This window comes from Schistocerca cancellata, chromosome 1 (assembly GCF_023864275.1).
Source record: "Schistocerca cancellata isolate TAMUIC-IGC-003103 chromosome 1, iqSchCanc2.1, whole genome shotgun sequence".
Classification (NCBI taxonomy): Eukaryota; Metazoa; Arthropoda; class Insecta; order Orthoptera; family Acrididae; genus Schistocerca; species Schistocerca cancellata.
Window position 1 is genome coordinate 421,669,765 of NC_064626.1, and position 22,281 is coordinate 421,692,045.

The 22,281-nt window shown below is 42.0% G+C and overlaps 1 protein-coding gene across 1 annotated transcript in view; it reads left to right on the plus strand.

Moving 5' to 3' along the window:
- The window catches only part of LOC126176053 (alpha-aminoadipic semialdehyde dehydrogenase-like), a 67,734-nt gene that overhangs the window by 30,854 nt on the left and 14,599 nt on the right, over nt 1–22,281 (plus strand). The window contains exons 4-5 of the mRNA XM_049923189.1: nt 2,329–2,544; nt 10,884–11,063. Of these exons, the coding sequence (XP_049779146.1) occupies nt 2,329–2,544; nt 10,884–11,063 (396 nt within the window). The remainder of the gene's footprint in view (nt 1–2,328; nt 2,545–10,883; nt 11,064–22,281) is intronic.

Consider the following 22,281-nt stretch of genomic DNA (forward strand, 5'->3'; position numbering starts at 1 on the left):
TTCTGGAATTTAAAGTTTTGTTTTAAGCTTGGAAAGACACCAAAAGAAATGTGTGCTATGCTGGTATTTGTTTATGGGGATCATTTACTGTCCATGAAGTGTGTGTAGAAATGGTTTGCCCATTTTTGAGGATGCCAGGAAAGTGTTTCTGACAATCCCCATAGTGGACGACTGGCGACCACCATCAGTGACGAAAACATTGAGAAAGTGAGGACATTAATCATGAACAACTGTCGATTAACTGTGCTTGTTATAGCAGATGAACTGCGGATGAACCATGAATCCATATGACAAATCTTTACCCAGGAGTTAGGGAAGAGGACTGATGACCAGAAGCAGGCATGTTTAGAGGCTTCACAGCATTTTGTCATATAGTCTCTGAGGATGAATCCTGGTGTCTCCGGTACAACCCTGGAATGAAACAGCAATGCGTGGAATGGCGTTCTCCAACATCATCTCATTGGAAAAAGGTCAGAGCCGAAAAATAACGCATCAAGACAACGCACATCACCTTTTTCAATAGTCAAGGCATTATCCACAAGGAATTTCTACCTGATGGAATGACGCTGAATGCTGCATGGTACATTGAAATTTTGACCCATTTCATGCAACACCTACACAGGGTACGACCCCAATATGCACAGGGTTCCTGAGTTTTTGTTCACGACAACGCTCGCCCACACACAGCCAACATTGTCAAACAGTTCCTGGCAAAAAAAGGGATGATGCAACTTGAACATCCACTATACTCGCCGGATCTCAATCCTCTAGACTTCTTCCTATTCCCTCAACTTGAATTCGCTTTGAAAGGGAAGAGATTTGACGATATTCCTGACATCCAACAAAACGTGACAAAGCATTTGAACAATACGACGTTTGAACACCATCCCAAAGGAAGACTTTGTGCAAACTTTCCAAGACACATTCGCAGAGCTCAGTGGTGCATGGTTATGGGAGGTGGCTATTTCGAAGGACAGTAAGGTAACTGTAATTCATAGTTCATCTACATTAATGTTACAGGACTATTTACCAAACTTTATTGTCAGAGGTTGTATATATCATTCTGTTTGTTTCAGTTGCCTTTGTATTTTGGTATCCATTGTTACTATAACTGCCTCATGGTCACTGATACTATTTTTGATGTGGACTTTCCCAAAGAGGTCAGGTCTTTCTGTTGCCATTAGATCTAATATATTTACATCATGGGTGGGTTTCCGAACTGTTCCTGGTAGTTTTCAGAGAAGGTATTTAGTAGCATTTCACAGGACGTCTTGTCACACCCACCACTAACAAAACTATAATCATCCCAGTTGATTGTTAGGTGATTTAAAGTCTCCTCCAATACTTACAGGATCATTAGGAAATTTAAGTAAAAATGAAATGAGGTTTTCTCTTAAGTTTTTGGTTACATCAGGAGGAGAATCTGGTGGTTGATAGAAGGACCCTGTTATAATATTTTGCTCACCCTTGATACTTATTCTTGCCAGCTATCTCACATGCAGCTTCAACTTTTATCTTGGTGAGTTCAAGTGTCTTGTCTAACTGCAACAAATATGCCACCTCCATTTCCCATTTCTCTACTAAGTAGGTACACACTTAAATTTTCCCCAACAGTCTCACCACTGTCGGTTTCCTACTGCAACCACTGCCACTTTTTTTTCCTTTTTTCTGTTTCTGTCATACAGTATTTTGTAACAACATTGACTATTGTGACTGCTTTTCATTTTTGATGGTTTTTTTATTCTTTTTCTTGCCTCTCACTGCCATTTTTTCCCTTCTATGTTTATTTTCATATCTTCTCACTTAACAGCTATTTTTTGCAGCCTATCATCAACTGCAAATGCTGATTTCTAGCCTGGTGATGAACAACTTTTGCATTATTTTAATATTTTCAGTTTTATTGTTGGTTGCAGGTCTCTTACAAAGTTACAATTTCTTCCACCTTCTTTTTAATTTAATGTGTTTGTTTTTATGATGGAATTGTGTGACTTGGCCAACTAATATTTAGTGACCTGACATTAATTAATCTAGAAAAAGCACCAGCCTTTCTGAATCATTAGCATTGGAAAGTAAATGTTAGTCTTATTGCAGCATTAATGCTAAGCAGTTTCATTTGAGTTCTGCTTCTCCAATGATGACATTTTTATTGCATATTTTTATTGCACGTAACTTGGCACATAAATCAACTTCCAATATCTTTTTGTTCAGTTGAGTGCTTTCTTTGTCATAGTATCAGTTTAGTTGATTAAAAATTGAAGCTGACCCACAAATAAACATCAGTTTTTAAATACTGGAACAAATTTTATTTATATCCATAAAATGTTTCAGGTTTGTGGAAATGCTTTACTATGGAAAGGGGCTCCAACTACACCTCTTGTGTCTGTTGCTACCACAAAAATCTTAGCATCAGTATTAGAAAGAAATAATCTACCTGGTGCCATTTGTTCTTTGTGCTCTGGTGGAAGTGATATTGGAGAAGCCATTGCAAGGGATACTAGACTGCCACTGGTGTCATTTACAGGCAGCACACATGTGGGTCATAAGGTAAGAGCGTATCATTCTAAGTGTGGCAGAGAGAAATTTATTTTATGTTAATAAGAAAAATTTATAAACATTGTAGAGGACATATTCAACAAGCGATACAATAGATTTAGATTTTTTGTTCACTATTTTTTTATGCTTATCCATTACGGATATTTTAGAACCGTGACTGTATATTAATGTAAATAAATTATACGCAACTGCAACCAGTCACTTTTTCATTAATAATGTTTTATTACATTAACCGGTTTTCGAACCCTTTCAGGTTCATCTTCAGATGATTTCGGGAGAATCCGGAAAGTTACATCATTACTGGTAGTAGCATAATGCTGGGTGCTCGTTTGCGACAGTATAGGCGGCTTTTTCCGTACCTGCCTGCCTCCATTTTGATGTCCAGAACACTTTTACATGAACTATATTAGTTCACACTTTAACAGTGACACTTTACCAGCATCCAGCATGCGCTTTACAACTGTTGCTTAAGCAATAGTTGTAAAGCGCATGCTGGATGCTCGTAAAGTGTCACTGTTAAAGTGTGAACTAATATAGTTCGTGTGAAAGTGTTCTGGACATCAAAATGGAGGCAGACAGATACGGAAAAAGCCGCCTATACTGTCGCAAACCAGCACCCAGCATTATGCTACTACCAGTAATGATGTAACTTCCCGGATTCTCCCGAAATCATCTGAAGATGAACCTGAAAGGGTTCGAAAACCGGTTAATGTAATAAAGCATTATTAATGAAAAAGTGACTGGTTGCAGTTGTGTATAATTTATTTACACTAATTTTTTTTCTGAAAGTTCACAGTGGACTTGAAGTTGACACAGGTATGATGAGATCCATGTAGTTTATGGACCATACAATGGGAGACGACCAAGGACCTGGTGGAATACAGTTCAGTACGCCCATTAAGTTTGCTCTGTATGGACTCCAAGATGGCATAAGCTATAGGATGAACACCTGCACACTGTGGAATAGCATCAGCACAAAGAGTGCGCTAAACCTCATGGCCAAAGGGAGCATAAATCATTAGAAATGTTGCTGCTTTCTTGAGAGGGAACAACTTCTGATATTACACGAACAGCGTCTATAATCATGAAATGTTTGTTTGTTTTGTTTTAGGGTGCAAAAACAACTGGGGTCAGATGCACCCAAGTCAAAACCACAGAACACAAAGACAGAGGGGTGTTAAAAAATGATGACCTGTCAATCCCAATCGACATAAGAGAAGACAGCTAAAAACAGGGTCATGAGGAAAGGGCTTTAAAATACACCATAGAGAAATGGAAGTCCAGAAATAAAAATTAATTGGCCGTCACCATATTGCTACAATGGATAAAAAGTAAAATGCAGTTGACAGCCCACGCATTGTTCACTAAAACGGCCAATAATTCAGATGGCAAACCCAAGTGGGAATGTAAACGGTTAAAAAAAATGGGCATTCCGTCAGGAAATAGCAGACAGTTAAAACTTGGGTGCAATGTGCACAAAGTGGTCGGAGAGTGGCACTTAACACATGGCATTGGCTAAAATGGCAGTGCCCTATATGCAACCTAGGTAAAATGACCTCCTCCCGGTGGGAGGACTGAAAGGAGGTCACCCAAGACTCTGGGAGAGGCGTAATCCCATGAAGGGAGGACCAACGGCGATGCCAAAGGGACACCTACTCCTGACAGGTGGCAACCAAGAGATCATTGGAGGGAATATAGGAACTAGTGGGCTGAGGTACAAGGACTGCAGCCTTGGCAACAGCATCAGCAGCCTTGTTTCCTGGCAAGCCGACATGACCAGGAACCCACATAAACATCACAGTGGCTCCACCTAGAGCGAGCAAGTGACAGTTTTCCTGGACCTATTGCACTAAGGGATGGGCGATGTGCAGCACACATAGACTTTGAAGGGCGCTGAGAGAGTCTCAGCAGAGGACACAATTGACAAGATGGTGTCACTGGATGTACACCATGGCCTGATACATGGTGAAGACATTGGCTGTAAATACTGAGCAGTGTGCCAGAAGCCAAACCGGAAAAAGCAAGCGCCAATGACGAAAGCACACCTGACATCACAGTTAGTCCAAGAGCCATCAGGGTACACAAATGTACTATTGCAATGTTCCATGTGAAGGTCATGAAACTGAAAGCAATAGAGTGAGGCTGGAGTAGTGTCCTTAGGAAGCGAACGAAGGTCAAGGTGAACACGGGCCACTGCATGAAGCCAAAGTGGTAAAGGATTCACACCCACCAGGAAAGATGCAGGTAGTGTGAAGTTAAGCCACCGGAGGAAGTGAAAAAAGTAGACTCCAGGATGTAACAAAGAAGAGGGACACACCCCATACTGCTGATCAAAGGAGTCCTCGAAGAAGGAGGCACAGAATGGGTGGCCACACATGGCGGACAAACAGCATGCATACCTGCTGAGGAGAAAGTAACAGCAGTAGGACAGTGGTAGTTCAGCAGCTTTGGCATACAGACACTCAACCAGGCTATTGTAAACGCGCCAGGGGCCAAGTGGATGCCACAATGGTGGATAGTGATGAAACGGCATAAGATGCATAAACAAAGCACCCATAGTCTACCTTCGAACAGACAAAAGCCCAGTACAAATGGAGGAGGGTGGTGTGATCTGTACTGCAGAACATTGAGGACATGTTGGACACTGAGGGACCGCGTACAGTGGGCTGTCAGGTAAGACACATGGGAGGACCAAGAAAGTTTCCTATTGACCATGAGCCCCAGGGATTTCATAGTTTCAGCAGAAGAGCAACAGACACAAGATATAAAGATAGTGGGAGAAACCAATTGCACCATCCAAAATTCATACAAATGGTTTTGTCAGTGGAAGAATGAAAGCCATTGTCGATGCTCCATGAGTGAAGACAATCGAGAAATCGCGAAGACACCGCTCAATGAGACAGGTCCATGGAGAACTGCAACAGATAGCAAAATCATCAATGAAAAGGGAGCCGGAGATGCCCGGCAGAAGACACACTATTATAGGGTTAATGGTGATAGCAAAGAGGATGATGCTCAGGGCAGAACTCTGAGGCACACCATTTTCCTGGATGAAGGTGTCTGACAAGGCAGAAGCCACACACACCTTGAAAACTTAATCTTTTAAAAATTCCTCAAGGAAATGGGGCAGGTGGCCACAGCCCCACATGTAGAGAGTACAAAGGATACCAGTTCCCCAACGGGTGTCGTAGGCCTCCTCCAAATCGAAAAACATGGCCACAGTCTGGGATTTCCACAGAAAAACATTCATGACATGGATGGCCAAAGTGATGAGTTGGTCACCTGCAGAACAGTGTGCTCAAAATCCACACTGAGCAATGATTAGTAAATTGCGACACTCGGACCACCATATCTGCCGTGCATGAATCATAGGTTCCATCTCCTGGCAAACACAGCTGGTGAGAGAGATAGGGTGGTAGCTAGAAGGAAGGTGTTTGTCCTTACTGGGCTTAGGTATGGGTATGACGATGGCTTCATGCCAGTGTCCGGAAAATGTTCCCTCTGCCCATATGCGGTTGTACGTATTAAGCAGAAAGTGCTTGCACACAAGAGAAAGGTGCTGCAACATCTGAATGTGGACTGTGCCTGACCCTGGGGTGCAGGATCAGGATGAACTGAGAGCATGGTCAAACTTTCTCGTAGTAAAGGTGACATTGCGCTCACAATTCTGAGAAGAGAAGGGTATTGCCTGAGCCTCCTCCACTTGTTTCCAATGAAAGAAGGCAGGGTAATAGTGGGAAGAGCTCAAAATTTCCGTGAAATGGCATCCCAAGGGGTTGGAGATAGCAATAGGGTCCACTATGACATTGTCTGCTAGTGTCAGGCCAGAAATTGGAGAATGGATCTTGGTCCCAGAGAGCTGTCGGAGTTTGGCCCACTCAACAGAGGAAGGGGCGGAACTGTTAAAAGAACTAGTGAATGAAATCCAGCCAGCTTTTTTGCCATCCCGAAGAACACAATGACACTATGCTCACATTTGTTTGTAGCAAATGTAGTTTCCCATTGTAGAATGACAGTTAAGAATATGGAGAGCAAGTCTCAGTGTTCAAATTGTGTCGCAGCATGCCTCAGCCCACCAATGGACTGGGACATGGTATGGTAAAGAGGAAGTGTGAGGAATGGAACGTTCTGCAGTGGTAAGGATAACATTTGTAAGATATTCCACTTACTCATCACACCTGGGGAAATTTTGTTCTTCGAAGGTTGCGAGGGAGGAGTGAAGCTGGGCATCGACAAGACATTCTCGTGTGGTTGAAACGATGACACTGGTAGCAATGCATTGGGTTCAGAATGTACATTTGGACTGTGATAATTTCATAGTCGGCTTTTATCTTGGATGGAAGCACCACTCTACCAAAGGTGAGAAAAAGATGTGTATGGGCACTAAGGAGGAATCTAACTTTTTCATCACCCAATGTATGGCAATGATTCCCTGATCAGAGAGGATTGGATTGGATTTCAGCCTCAGTCAGACCGGTGAGCAGCCTCGTGTAAATACCACCACAGGAAGAATTCAGAGTTCTGTGGGCCTCAACAGGAACAAGATAGCTGTGGAGAAGTGAGGCGACAAGCAGTTGTGCTTGAGAATCAGAAGTAGTCTCCAAAAGCAAAGTGCTATTCCATAAACTAGAGCAGGATTTCACAGGGATGGCAATTGCAACAACACCTTTCTGAATAATAAACAGTTTTACCGTTGTGAAGGACTGACTGTCTTCAGTACATGAATCCACGAGGAACCATGATGCAGCTGGAAGGATCTTCGAATCGTTAGCCTCATTCCATTTATTTTTTGTAGATGTTGATTGTGAAGATAATTGGCTCATTGCAAAAAATCCCCCATGGTTGCCAGCATCTTCAATGGTGCTCTCTTTCCAACTGGGACCTCCTTCATAAGGTGATTGTTCACACCTCAGGTCACACCTCCCAAACACCTGACAGAGGGACCAATCGACAGTCTGGGAAGGTAGCAGCTCATGCAATTACCCCTCGCTGGGCCTGGCCTGCACCAGGAGGTACGTGCAAACCCTAATTATCGACCCGGGGATGGGAATTTCACGTTACCCAGTCACCTGTTACACGTCAAACATGGGGGCTAGCCTTTAGAAGCAAAGAGGGAGGAAGAAGAAAAAGAGGAACCTCAAACACCAAAGCAGAGGAAGGATAGGAGAAGAGAAACAAAGAAAGGAAAAGGAAATGATAAATAGTGGTGAGACTGTTCTTATGTCAGCGACAGACAATGCGGAACATTCCAAATAATACCCCAGACATGTTCCCCAAGGGAGAGGAAAAAGAATAGTAAGAGAATAGACATGCAGTATGGAAGGGAAAAGATGCTGCAAAGGTCGGGGTCCCGTGGTAGCCAAGCATGAACCCGCCAAAGAGTGGCGAGCCTCCGGGGGGAATCGAGAAATGGAATGGATTAAAACAGGCCATGCCAAATATGTTTGGGACATCCTTACGAGTTACTAGTACAATATGCATTTGGTAGTCAAAGTATTTTGACAGTCTCTCCACGAGTTCATCCAGAGTGAAGGCAAAAAGGTTCCTGGGAGGGACCTTCGGTATCGTTTGACATGCTTCTGGTCCAAGCAAGGAAGTGGTCTCGGTGACAAGCGGCATCAGTAATATGCCCCATCGTGAGATGATGGCATAGGTATGCCATATATGAACTACTTTGTCACACTCACTATTGAACACAGAGGGTGCGGCCAGTGTGACTGTGCTGGAGGAGTGGAACCACTTTGGAGTGAGACAACATTTCCTCCTTATGTTGCTTCTGTTGCTGTTCTATTTTCTGCTGCTAATGTAAATCACACTGCAATTGTTGCTGGTGCTGCTGATGTAATATCAGCTTCTGCTGCTGCTCTTATTATTTTTCACACAGTTCCAGTTATTTTTGCTGTTTTTGATGAGATTAACAAATGCTATATCCATCTTTGGCACACTCTCTTGTTCTTATCAGCTGTCTAGGTATAGATACTGTCCTCCAAGGTTAATGTTTAAGGTCACTGGTACTGTGGCAGTCTTGCACACATGAGACTAATGTCTCATCACTATTCACTGTATTCTGAAGTAATAAATAAAGACTTTTACAGTTACAGTCTTCACTGGTCACTGAACATTAATACAATTTAAATTTCTGGATCCCCATATATGACAAAAAAAATTGTGCTCCACAAGAATGTAAATGAAGTAGAAGGGACTGGCACTAAAGTCCCAGAAAGTCAGCATCTTTCACAGGAATTAATCTGTGGCTCCTGATAATAATGTGAGTGAGTCATTAGTGTTCAACACAACTTAGACCATAACAGCAAAATATCCATAGGACAAGTTTCTGTTGTCAAGCATTGCTGACAAAGTCAGATTCCAACAGTAGTGCAGCAGGTCAAGAGGACAAATTCAGCAGAGTCCAACAGGCTAGAATGATGCCATACTCAGAATCCAGTGACAGTGGCAATGGCAGCGAGCAGATGTTGGCTTGGTGCAGCTGACAGTGATCTGCTTAAGGCAGCTGCCTAAAGAGGATTGGCTTTCGCCTCATCTATGGCCAGTTGTACTGTCATATTGGTAGTTCCTCAGGCAGTCAAATAGCGTGCCCAGAGGTCACATGGCATAGTTACCAGTGTTTACTGTGAAGCCACCAAACCTACAATGTCCATGGTCTCTGCCATTGATACAACTTACAAAGACCTTCACAGACAGGCACTGTCCCCCAAACTTGGCCCTGGTTTCTGTGCCATACCCTCAATGCTCTGAGCACCTAAGGAACCAGCTGCAAAGGAGTGCAATAGCGCTAGTTACAAGACCTGTCCCAAACATCCCACCACCACCACCACCACCTACTCTAGTCCAGTCACAAGCATCATCTAACCCATCAAAGACAGGGCTACCTGTCACACTGTCGTATGATCTACAAGCTAAGCTGCAACCACTGTACTTCGTTCTATGTGGGCATGACAACCAACAACCTGTCTTTCTTCATGAGTGGCCACTGACAAATTGTGGCCAAGAAATGGCTGGACCATCCTGTTGCTAATGTAGGAACCTAGAATACTGCCCAACATACTGTTCTTCATTTTAATGATTGCTACACAGCCTGTGCCATCTGGATCTCTCCTGCCAACACCAGCTTTTCTGGATTGTTCTGGTCGGAACTATTCCTGCAATGTATTCTATGTTTCTGTAACCCTCCTGGCCTCAACCTTCATTAGTCACTGTCCTTCACCCATCTATCCCATTCCCTGTCTGCGTTCCAGCACTACACAGCCCTCTATTCCAGCTATGCACTCACAGTCTTTTTACTTCTCTCTTTTTCTCATTTCAGATACCAGCTTTGCTGTAACTTGTGCACAGAATTTTATATGGGTATGATCACCAACTAGCTGACTAAATGAATGAATGGCCACTAAAAAACTGTGGCAAAGGGCAAAGTTGACCAGCCAATGGCAAAACACACCAATGAGCACAAAATGCTTGATTTCAATGGCTTCTTCACAACTTGTGCCATCTCAGTCCTTCCCCACACCACCAGATTCTCCAAATTATTTAGATGGAAACTGTGTTCCCAACACATTGTTTGATCCCATCACCCTCCTGGCCTCAGTCTCTGCTAGCCACATGCCCCACACCCACCTCCACCTCCACAACCCAGACTTCACTCATCCTGAACTTTCACCTTTCTCTCCATAGGCTCTCTATTCTCTGTTCTATCTCTCCATCCCAAATCACATCATTACGCCCTGCACACAGTTTCCTCAGCCTGAGGTCAGAATGAGCTTACTGGTGCCACATTCTTATCCTCTGCACCCACTGCTTCTCTCTCCAGTTTATCAGCCACTCTTCCCCAATTCTTCCTCTTGCTCCCTATCTCCGTTTTTCCTTTGCTCACTCCATCTGATGAAACTCATACTCCTGTTGAGCTACAATGCTGGTACTACATATTCAGCTAGGATGTTAAAGAAACAGGAGTAGGATGAAAGAAAGTAAGGTGCAAAAATCTATAGTCATTGATTTTGATATTATTTCATCCATCTCATGCAAAATCTTTTGTTGAAGAATTCCAACCCTTTGATATCATAGAAGCACTGCCAGGGAAGTCAGTAGATCCACAAAAGAACACACAGAAGATTAAAGTTTAACACTGCACCCAGAATCATTCATTAATTGCTTTGCGTGTATAACAGTGGTCACCAGAGACAGGTAGACATATTTTATTAGTAATGTTGGGGATAATTTTACCTATTGTAATTTTTATACCTGTGTCACTTACTTATATGAATAATATTTGTTATCTTACTAAAAAACTAATTATTGATTGATTTGATTTTTAGGTTGCATTGCAGGTGCAAGAAAGGTTTGGTAAACATCTACTAGAACTTGGAGGAAACAATGCTATTATTGTAGATGCAGATGCTGATCTGGAAATGGTTGTCCGTTCTGTGGTATTTGCATGTGTAGGCACTGCTGGACAGCGCTGTACCTCTACTAGGAGACTGATTCTCCATGAGAAGGTAAATATATTTATCTTATTTATGATATTATAAAAAACTTCACTTATTAATATGTCTAATACAAAATTCTACTCATCCATAGGATAGTATACTTATCAGTGGCAACTGATCAGTAAACAATCACTCACAAAAAGTGAAAGACTCGTAGCATTTCAGATTCTTTCACCTTAATAAAAGTCAAAAAAGTTAATAACCATGGATTATAGAGGTACAGTAAGACAGAATATAATGGAAATTAACAATGAATTACCAAGCATGTACAAGATGTCTCCTATATGCAGTAATTTTGTTGTTAATTTCCATCTTGTCTCATTCTGCTTTGTTCCTGTTGATGTGTGGTCATGAAAGAAATTTCTATCTAATCTTTATAATATGCTCATTTTCCCCACATGCTTTCATCATAAATTCAAGATGAGGGACCTGATTCTGCTTTGACCCTTTTTAACTACTAAAATGGGTTTCTTCCTCCTCACTTTCAAAGCAAGGAAATCAAAAGTTTAAAAATGCTGTGTGCCTTTCACTTTCCATATGTATGATTTAGGGTGAGGAAAGGGCTATGTCACATTATTTATCTGTAGCATATCAGTGAAAGTTATTGAATTGACATTTCTTGGTTCTATGTACTTACTTCAAAGCAGTCTGATGAGATGTATTTCAAGTGATGATGAAATGAATTACAAAAGAAAATTATAATATTCCCTCTATCAAAAATAAAAAAAAGTTTTGAACATGATCCATGATTCAGAATAATAAAAACATTATCAAAAAACAGTAAATATGTTCATTTTTTCACATGGTAAAACACATATAGCTGTGAATGCATATAATTTTTAATCCTATCTTTTGGAACTAATAATTCCTCCATCAGAAGGAAGAGAGGGATAGGTTCGGGAAGGTTAAAAAGGAAGAATAGATCACTTGGACACAAGATGAGACATCTTTGTATCTCCTCATTCTCACAACAGGCAGGTCCCTCTAAACATGGAGTTTGAGTGATCTGCCCCTTCCTTTTTAATCTTTCCAAATCTACCTCGCTCTTCTTGCTGAAGAAGGAACTGTTAGTACCAAAAGCTAGGATAGTATATGCACTTTTAAATGTGTGTATTAGGGTCAGCCATTCTATCTCATAATTTTATAGTTTTCTTGAATAAATGTTCCCTTTTCATATAATACTCCAGGAAAATATCTTCCATAAATACTTCTTAACACTTAATGCATATAAGATTTTTTTAAAAATCCTCTTTTTCAGAAATACTTATCATGCTCTAGCCATTCTATATTTTATATCCTCTCTACTTCAGTTATTGTCAGTTATTTTACTGTCCAAATTGCAAAATTTATGTATCACTTTTAGGGTCTCACATCCTAACCTAATTTCCCCATTGCCTAATTTCATTCAACTTCATTCCATTACCTTTGTTTTACTTTTGTGATGTTCATCTTGTAATCTTTTTCAAGGCATGATTAATTTTATTCAACTGTCATTCCAAGTTCTTTGTTGCCTCTGATGGAATCGCAATGTCATTTGTAAAAATCAAAGTTTTTATTTCTTCTCCCTGAGCTATTCATTTTCCAAATTTGACCTTTGTTTTGTTTATTGCTTTCTCAGTGCACATATTCACTAACATTACTCTCACTCCCTTCTCAACCACTCCCTTTCATGCCTGTCGACTCTTATAACTGCAGTCTGGTTTCTTTACTAGTTGTAAATAACCTTTTCCCTACTGTACCCACAGCATATCCCCACTTTTTAACTACTGCATCACCTCACTCAGTGGAGGAAACTGGAATCTGTGAAATCTTCCACCAGGCTGGCCAAGTCTTGAGCACAAGTGGCATGAGGGGTCGAAGGGCCTGGTTGTAATGCATCTGACATTTCATAACAAAGTATTGACACACACAAGTACAATGACAACAGCTGAGGGACAGTATCGCAGTGACACATACTCTGAAGTGCCCTTCTTGGACATAGCTGCGGTAGCAGTGGAGATAGTAAATGTTAAATGTCATATTGGATTATTGGCAGGGATATCCCTTCTACATCTACATCTACATATATACTCTGCAATCCACCATACGGTGCGTGGCAGAGGGTACCTCGTACCACAACTAGCATCTTCTCTCCCTGTTCCACTCCCAAACAGAACGAGGGAAAAATGACTGCCTATATGCCTCTGTATGAGCCCTAATCTCTCTTATCTAATCTTTGTGGTCTTTCTGCAAAATATATGTTGGCGGCAGTAAAATTGTACTGCAGTCAGCCTCAAATGCTGGTTGTCTAAATTTCCTCAGTAGCGATTCACGAAAAGAACGCCTCCTTTCCTCCAGAGACTCCCACCCGAGTTCCTGAAGCATTTCCGTAACACTCACATGATGATCAAACCTACCAGTAACAAATCTAGCAGCCCACCTCTGAATTGCTTCTATGTCCTCCCTCAAGCCGACCTGACAGGGATCGCAAATGCTTGAGCAGTACTCAAGAATAGGTCGTATTAGTGTTTTATAAGCAGTCTCCTTTACAGATGAACCATATCTTCCCAAAATTCTACCAATGAAACGAAGATGACTATCCGCCTCCTCCACAACTGCCATTACATGCTTGTCCCACTTCATATCGCTCTGCAATGTTACGCCCATATATTTAATCAACGTGACTGTGTCAAGCACTATGCTACTAATGGAGTATTCAAACATTATGGGATTCTTTTTCCTATTCATCTGCATTAATTTACATTTATCTATATTTAGAGTTAGCTGCCATTCTTTACACCAATCACACATCCTGTCCAAGTCATCTTGTATCCTCCTACAGTCACTCAACGACGACACCTTCCCGTACACCAAAGCATCATCAGCAAACAGCCGCACATTGCTATCCACCCTATCCAAAAGATCATTTATGTAGATAGAAAACAACAGCGGACCTACCACACTTCCCTGGGGCACTCCAGATGATACCCTCACCTCCTATGAACACTCACCATCAAGGACAACGTACTGGGTTCTATTACTTAAGAAGTCTTCGAGCCACTCACATATTTGGGAACCAATCCCATATGCTCGTACCTTAGTTAGGAGTCTGCAGTGGGGCACCGAGTCAAACGCTTTCCAGAAGTCAAGGAATATGGCATCCGTCTGATACCCTTCATCCATGGTTCACAAGATATCATGTGAAAAAATGAGTTGCGTTTCGCAGGAGTGATACTTTCTAAAGCTGTGCTGATACATGGACAGCAACTTCTCTGTCTCAAGGAAAGTCATTATATTCGAACTGAGAATATGTTCTAGAATCCTGCAACAAACCGATGTTAAGGATATTGGTCAGTAATTTTGAGGATCCGTCCTTCTACCCTTCCTATATACAGGCGTCACCTGCGCTTTTTTCCAGTCACTCGGGACTTTATGTTGAGCAAGAGATTCATGATAAATTCAAGCTAAGTAAGGAGCCAATGCAGTAGAGTACTCTCTGTAAAACCGAATTGGAATCCCATCAGGACCTGGCAATTTATTTATTTTCGACCCATTCAGCTGCTTCACAATCCCAGGGATGTCTATCACTATGTCCTCCATACAGGAATCTGTACAAAACTCAAATGGCGGTATGTTTGTACAATCCTCCTGCGCGAAAGATTTCTCGAATGCTAAATTTAAAATTTCAGCTTTCGTTTTGCTGTCTTCCGTTGCCAGGCCAGACTGATCAGCGAGTGACTGGATGGAAGCCTTCGACCCGCTTACCGATTTTACGTAAGACCAGAATTTCCTCGGGTTTTCAGCAAGATCTTTCGCTAAGGTATGATGGTGGTAGTGGTTGTATGCTTCGCACGTCGGTCTTTTTACAGCAGCACGAATCTCTACTAACTTTTGCCTGTCCTCTTTCTCCCGATCTTTCTTGTACCGCGAGTACAACTGCCTTTGCTTCCTGAGCATTCTCAGAATTACGCTGTTAAACCGCGGTAACTCACTTTTTCGGCACATACTTCTCCAATGCATGATTTACAATGTGTTTAAAATTTGCCCACAATTCTTCCACGTCCATCATACCAGAAGTAAATGAAGTCTATTCATTTACGAAGTGGGATGCTAACAACTGCTTATCTGCTCTTTCTAGTAAGAATACTCTCCTAGCCTTCTTGACTGACTTTTTAACTTTCGTAACCATAGTCATAATGACAACATCATGATCACTAATCCCTGTCTCAACACTGACACTGTCGATGAGGTCTGGTCTGTTCGTGGCTACCAGATCTAAAATATTTCCATTACACCTTGGCAGTTGATTTAGCTGCTCAAGACAGTTTTTGGGTAATGTGTTCAAAAGTAATTCACACGACGGCTTGTCTGTACCACTTGTAATGAATCCATAGACATCCCAGTCTATACTAGGTAAGTTGAAGTCACCTCCGACTAATATAGCATGATCCAGGTACTTCTGCGATACAGATTGTAGACTCCCTTTGAATGATTCTAGAACTGTCACAGTGGAACCTGGTGGCTGGTAATAACACCCAACAATTAACTTTATTTCTCCTAGCCCTGTTAAACTTGTCCAGATAACTTCACAATCACACTCTACTTCGACCTCAGTAAACACAATATTTTTGTCAACTGCAATGAAGACACCACCTCCTACGGTGTCTAATCTGTCTTTCCGATACAAGTTCCAACCCTCCCTAAATATTTCAGAACTGCCTATCTCAGGGTTCAGCTAGGTCTCAGTCCCGAGTATAATTTGGGTGCCACATGCTTCCTGGAGGGCAGTAAATTCAGGAACTTTATTCCGAACACTCTGAAAATTTACTGCTAATATCTTAATAGCTGAAGTGTCTTTACACTGAGCGCGTCCTGATTTCCCTGCCTGCACGTCGACTGGTGAGTGTTCATCAGGACACCTCGCACTACTGCCTAGCCTAAACAACCCCCATGTGCATGCCACAAGTGCTCTGCTCACCCGAGTAGCCGCTTCCTTTGTGTAGTGCACCCCTGACCTATCTAGGGGTGTCCTACAATTCCCCACCCAATAGCGCAAGTCTAGAAATCTGCAGTCAAGACCGTCACAGAGTCGATGACGCCTCTTGTTGAGACCCTCCACTCGGCTCCAAACCAAAGGACCCCGATCCACTCTGGGAACGATGCTGCAAATAGAGAGCTCTGCTTGCACTCCGCGTGCGAGGCCAGCGGTCTTCAACAAATCTGCCAGCCGCCTGTACGAACTGAGGATCGCCTCAGAACCCAAGCGACAGGCATCACTGGTGCCGATGTGAGCAACTACTTGCAGACGACTGCACCCCGTATGCTCGATAGCCGCAGGCAAGGCCGCCTCCACATCTTGGTTGAGGCCCCCCGACAGATGAACTGAGTGCATGTTGGAATTCTTTCCAGCCCTGTACGCTATTTCCCTAAGGGGCTCCATCACCTGCCTAACGTTGGAGCTCCCAATAACTGTGTGATTGATGGATGAGGCACAGTGGGCATAACTGGTTGGAGTGGTACCTGGAAGTGTCACTTTTAGTTACTACAGTACACACGAAGTTGCCATGTGTGGTATCAGATGCCTGCCAAAAGACCACATCCATACAGAGGTGAGGAGCAGATTTTGGATACCTGTGCAAGGTGAGTATGAGAAGGAGACATGGCATAGTTGTGGCCTGGCAATATATGCATTCAAGGTGGGTATAAGTGTGGCCTCTGTTGAAGTTTTGCTGAATGCCTTGGTCATCTGAATCTTGGTTCAAATGGCTCTGAGCACTATGGGACTCAACTGCTGTGGTCATAAGTCCCCTAGAACTTAGAACTACTTAAACCTAACTAACCTAAGGACATTACACACATCCATGCCCGAGGCAGGATTCGAACCTGCGACCGTAGCGGTCGTGCGGTTCCAGACTGTAGCGCCTTTAACCGCTCGGCCACTCCGGCCGGCATCTGAATCTCTAGTGTGGACTGGGTGCTCTGCTAAACCATTGTGCTGGATGTGGAATAGCACAGAAATCAAATCTTTTGATGCCTTCTCTGTTCAACCTTGTACCAGCAGTGAATCACCAGCAGTGGCATCCACAATGGTATGTGAAATGAAAAGAAAACCTTTTGTTACAGTTTGAGGTTATCGTCTGGCATAAAATAGACAATTCTTTCTTGCTGTCAATTTGTAATATGTTTTGTAGCTAGAATGGATGTCTCACTTCATTGTAAAGTGAGAAACTCATTCCAGAAACAGCTGTACACTGTAGCTACACCATTTCTTTATAATATCCCTTTTTCAGAAGGCTACACTTGACTAGAAAAGACTGTGATGCTCATTTCAGTGAACTGGATGGTGAGGCCAGACATCAGTCAACCACAGCTCTTTCTTGGGCTCCACATGCTCACAGTGTTGCCTGTTTTGAGGTACATACTGCAATGGGACAAGTTTCGTTCTGGTTTGATGAGTTCCACTCCATACACGACCTGGTCACCTGGCTGATATGTACAGTTGTGGATTAAACAGATCTCTCTAAACTTGTATCTCACAACAGATCACAACATGTCCTGATTTACTGATCTGAAATTCAGATGGACAGTTCTCATGTATATTCTTCAACTGTTCTGGCATTAACATTATCATCTACACCTTTTGTTCTTGACTTCCCAGGCACTGTCAAGCTGCAAAACCAAAGCACAAACGGCACTCCCTAGCAGGTGTCATCACACCTTGTTGATGTTCAGAGCCAATGTCTTTTACATCCATCTTTACATATGACAAACAGAGTGCACAGTGGTTCCACACTTCAAAACTACCAAAGCAACATTTCTGCTTTCCACAAACATCTTTTGTCAGCCTGAGTGGTTAGAAGTGGAACACGTTTTTCTACAGAATCAACAAGTTACACCACAATACAGAGTCTTACTGGATGAGAGGTTGGATTGGAGGGGGAGAGCAAAGCAGAGCGATTTAAAATCATTGTGTGAGTATGTGGTGTGCTGTATTGTAGCCAGCTACATCACCTCTGCCATTGGCATCTGTCCATCGAAAAGTTATTTTATTTAGGCTCCAGTCCAGTAAGGGATGCAGAAGAGCTTTTATGATGATTTGAAGATAAATGGTGAGGTATGGGCAGAACTGAAGCTGTGAGGAGAGGCCTTAAGTTGTGCCTGCACAGCTCTGTCAGTAAGAGTACTGGCCATGAAAAAACAAGGTTTTGGGTTCAAGTTCTGGTCTGGAACCCAGTCTGAATCTGACAGGTTTTGTAATTATTGTGATTAAAAGAGCTCAAGGAATTGTCCAGCGCTGCACCATCAAGTTAGAATGACTTTTGTAGTCCAAAAGTCACCATTTGTTGCTTATGGTCTGTTATTAAATGGAGCTACATACTGTGTAATAATAACTGGAATTTTTTAAAACAGATAACTGATTGTAAAAGCCCCTTTTCCAACTCATGGGTAATTGGTTTGGGCCTAATTCAAGCTTCTTGAATTCTACACAATAGGTTACTCAGTAGAAATGAGCACTCTGTATGCCAACACAATGCTAATGCCCTGCTGATGAGCATTTGCTGCTGGATGAAAAAGAATTATTTTATAAAATGTAGGCCACTTAAGGGAGCTGAATGTAGCTTTTGTATTAATGGGTGAAATGTCTTGTTGCAGTCAAAAGACCATTGATACTGAACATCTTTACAATAGGGCCAGTTCAATGCATACATGAAGTTGACAGCTTTGGGAATTAATTTTTGTGTAATAATAACTTTGCTAAGAAAGCTTCTAATTGATATCTTTGTAAGTGAGTTAATGGTTGCCACATAGAAGTCTGTAGGTGATATTGATGATCAGTGAGAATCTGGCCCCAATATTTGATCTACTCTTGGAAAAATGTAGACTTGTTTAACAACTTGACTGCTGCCGGCCTCATGGCACTCGATGTGTTAACAACAATATGAATTAGATAGATTGATACTCACCAAATACAGAAAGCACTGAGTGGCAGAAAAGCCCATGTAATAGTAAACTAAATTGTATCTGAAGAAGGGCTATGCCCAATAGTTTAGTCTACTTTTAAATGAGCATATCTGCTACTCGATGCCTCCTCTATGTGGTGAGTAGCAATCTATCCTAATTCATAGAGTTAAACTTATTTAAGTTACTTACAACCTGTAATATAGTGATGTAAGAAAAGAGCAGAACATTGTTCAAGTAGTTCTGTTGTTTGATCACAGTATCAATTCTATCATTAAGGTAGTTTGCAAAGAGAGGTATATCGTGAATGAGGTGTTCCAAGAACCTTTACAAACTGCAAATGTGTTGTCAGTCTTAATTAGAGCCTCTTGCACTGATAAAGCCCAAAAGAAATATTGATGGCCATGATTTGTTTATATGATTCATCAGAGTCTATCTTAAAAAAAGTTTGCCAACTGCTGTTTTCAAATTCATCTGGTCATGATATGGGATAAGAGTCAACAACAGAGTGTGTTTTTTTAGTGGTCCTGAAATCTTCACATCCTTGCAGTGAGCTGTTTGCAGCAGTGAATTTCCATCACAAATAGGCATGAGGTTCAAGGGTCTGTTATGGCAAGTACTAGTTAGATATCACAGTTTGTAGCAACTGCAACAAGAGGTATAATGAAGATAACATGAAACTTCCCATGATGCATGAGACAATTTAGGAAAAACAAATAGAACAGATAGTGCTGGAGGTAGTTCACAGTCAAAGCCATTGGGCTGTTTCCCCAAACTGCTGCTCTAACTGTTCCTGAGAGTTTGGTAGCACATAACCATTTCATACTTGAACTGTTTGCTAGAAAAGTATACTCCAACTTCTTGTCAATGTTGAGCATGCAGCAGGCAGACATTTATTGAACACAAACACTGTGAATCAAGTAGTATAAACAGACAGACTTGGGAAGGTGAAATTACAGTACTGAGAGTAGCATGACATGCTTCTGACACTGCCTGATTCTTGACCGGTCAGACAGTCAAAATTCAGCAGCAGCAATTGCACAGTACTGTCGAATTAGGTCAGTAGATAATGCTCAATTACAGCAAAGGTCACTGCAAGAGTGTTTATAGTAATACATGTTAGAACTGTAAGTGAAATGAAATGAAGTCGCAGTACTTTGGCCTTTGTGCAACCACCATGATTCTTGAGTGTACAGCTGCAGCTAGCTCCTCTTTAGTTGTACTGCATCCATTGGCTTCATTGTACACTGTCCAGCCACATTAATGTGACCGACTGTCAAAAGTCTGAATAACCACCTTCCGCAGCATGGACCACTGCGAGACATGTAGGAAGAGAGTCAATGAGATTCTGGAAGTTCCTGAAAGGGATGTGGAGCCATGCCAATTCCAGTACTGTGGCCAGCTGGACTAGGTTTATCAGTTAAGGATCCATGGCACAAACAGCCCGATTGAGGTGGTCATGCACATGCACATGCACTGCAAGCTGTATGACATGTTGCATTGTCCTGTTGGTAGATGCCATCGTGTCAAGGGAATAAAATTGCATGTAGGGTGGACACAGTTGCCAATTTTAAATGCATACTTTGTTGACCTATTGTGCTTTCCAGAATGACAAGATCACCCAGAGAATGCCAAAAAACATTCCCCAGATCACGGTGCTCCCTCCTCTGGTCCAGACCCTTCCAACGATTCTTACAGCGTATTTGCTTTAAGATGTTTCATGCCATACACACTTGTCCGGTGGAGTATAAAATGATATTTAGCAGAAAAGATCACCTTTTTCCACTCAGTGGATGTCCAATTGTGGTACTGGTGTGCAAATTCCAGCCTTTGTTGCCTATGAACAGCAGTCAAGATGGGTGCATGAACACATCAGCTGCTGTGGAGGCCCATATGCAACGACAATTACTGAATGGTTGTTAAGGAGACACTGCTGGTAGCTCCTTGATTCATCTGGCAGTCAGCTTCTTAACTGCTGCATGCCTATTCGACCATACTCATCACTGCAACTGCTGTTGACACATCACCTATGGCCATTGGTGCACCACAGTTCCCTCACTGCCAGTTTTGGATAGTGCCATTTTCCCATGCACAGTATACTTTAACAACAGTGGCTTGCAGACAGTTTACAAACATAGGCATTTCGGAAGTGTTTCCATCATTGGCCAAATGCCAATGATCATGCCTTTTTGGACACCAGAGAAATTGCTGTGTTTCCACATTACAACAACGTACTGTTTTCTGCGTCCCCCCACTATGCTTTATATACCATCCACTGGTAGTGCTACCACCTGATGTCTGTGAGTGGTTATTGGGCACTGACATCAAACACAGGCGATGGTGACATTAATGCGACTGGACACATATAATGGAATCAGTATTTGAATTCCAAGAATTAGACTGGCCATCCTATGCTATGAGGCATATGGTTCACCAGAAAACTGTAGCAGTTAATGAAGACAGACAATATGTAGAGTGAAGCTAAAGATGAAGTAGATTGTGATGAGATGAGATGAGTATGTAACAAAGAAAAATCCATACATATTATAAAAAATGTATGTATGTAAGTACATATGTCTGTGTATGTTCCACATCTCCTCCTAAACCACTGGACCGATCTCAACCAACCTTGGTATGTATATCCCTTACTGTAAGGCAACATTCACTTTCGCAGTAAGAACCACCTACTGTCATAGTTCAAGAGATATGAAGTCATAAGCACTGAGATGTATGAAAAAATGTCTCATCATGCATGAAGTTTCAAAAAATTTGTTCTTTACTAGTAAGACACTCCTCAACTTAAAATCCCTGAAACCTTTCAGTGCCTGGCACCTTTCAGTGCTTTTAACAGCTTTCCACTCTGAAGCACAAACAGCTGTAGGCATAAACAATAGCCTTCTACAGGGCTATCGAAAGGTGTTGTCTTAGAGACATTCACAAAATCAAGTTGTAGACACATAAAGCAGCTGTGCTCACTGTGCAGAAAATGTCTTGGATCTTTGTATGACTGTTTCAAAATTTCAAAGGTGTTTCCACGAATACATGGAAAGGAACTTTTTTGATATTCAAACAACTTATGGGAATCAGCCAGGTAAAATTTACAGTGACCGCCGATATTTCGGCAGGAAAACACCCAGGCATTTTCAGGGCACAAACTGCAATGGACAAGCAATGTACAGGCAAATTTAAAACCTCGGTTCTCGGAGTAAGTCAGGAAAGATAAAAAACACACACACAGAAAACTAGTTCCACCAAAGATGACCAAAGCCAGAGATGTCGATAGTGAGAC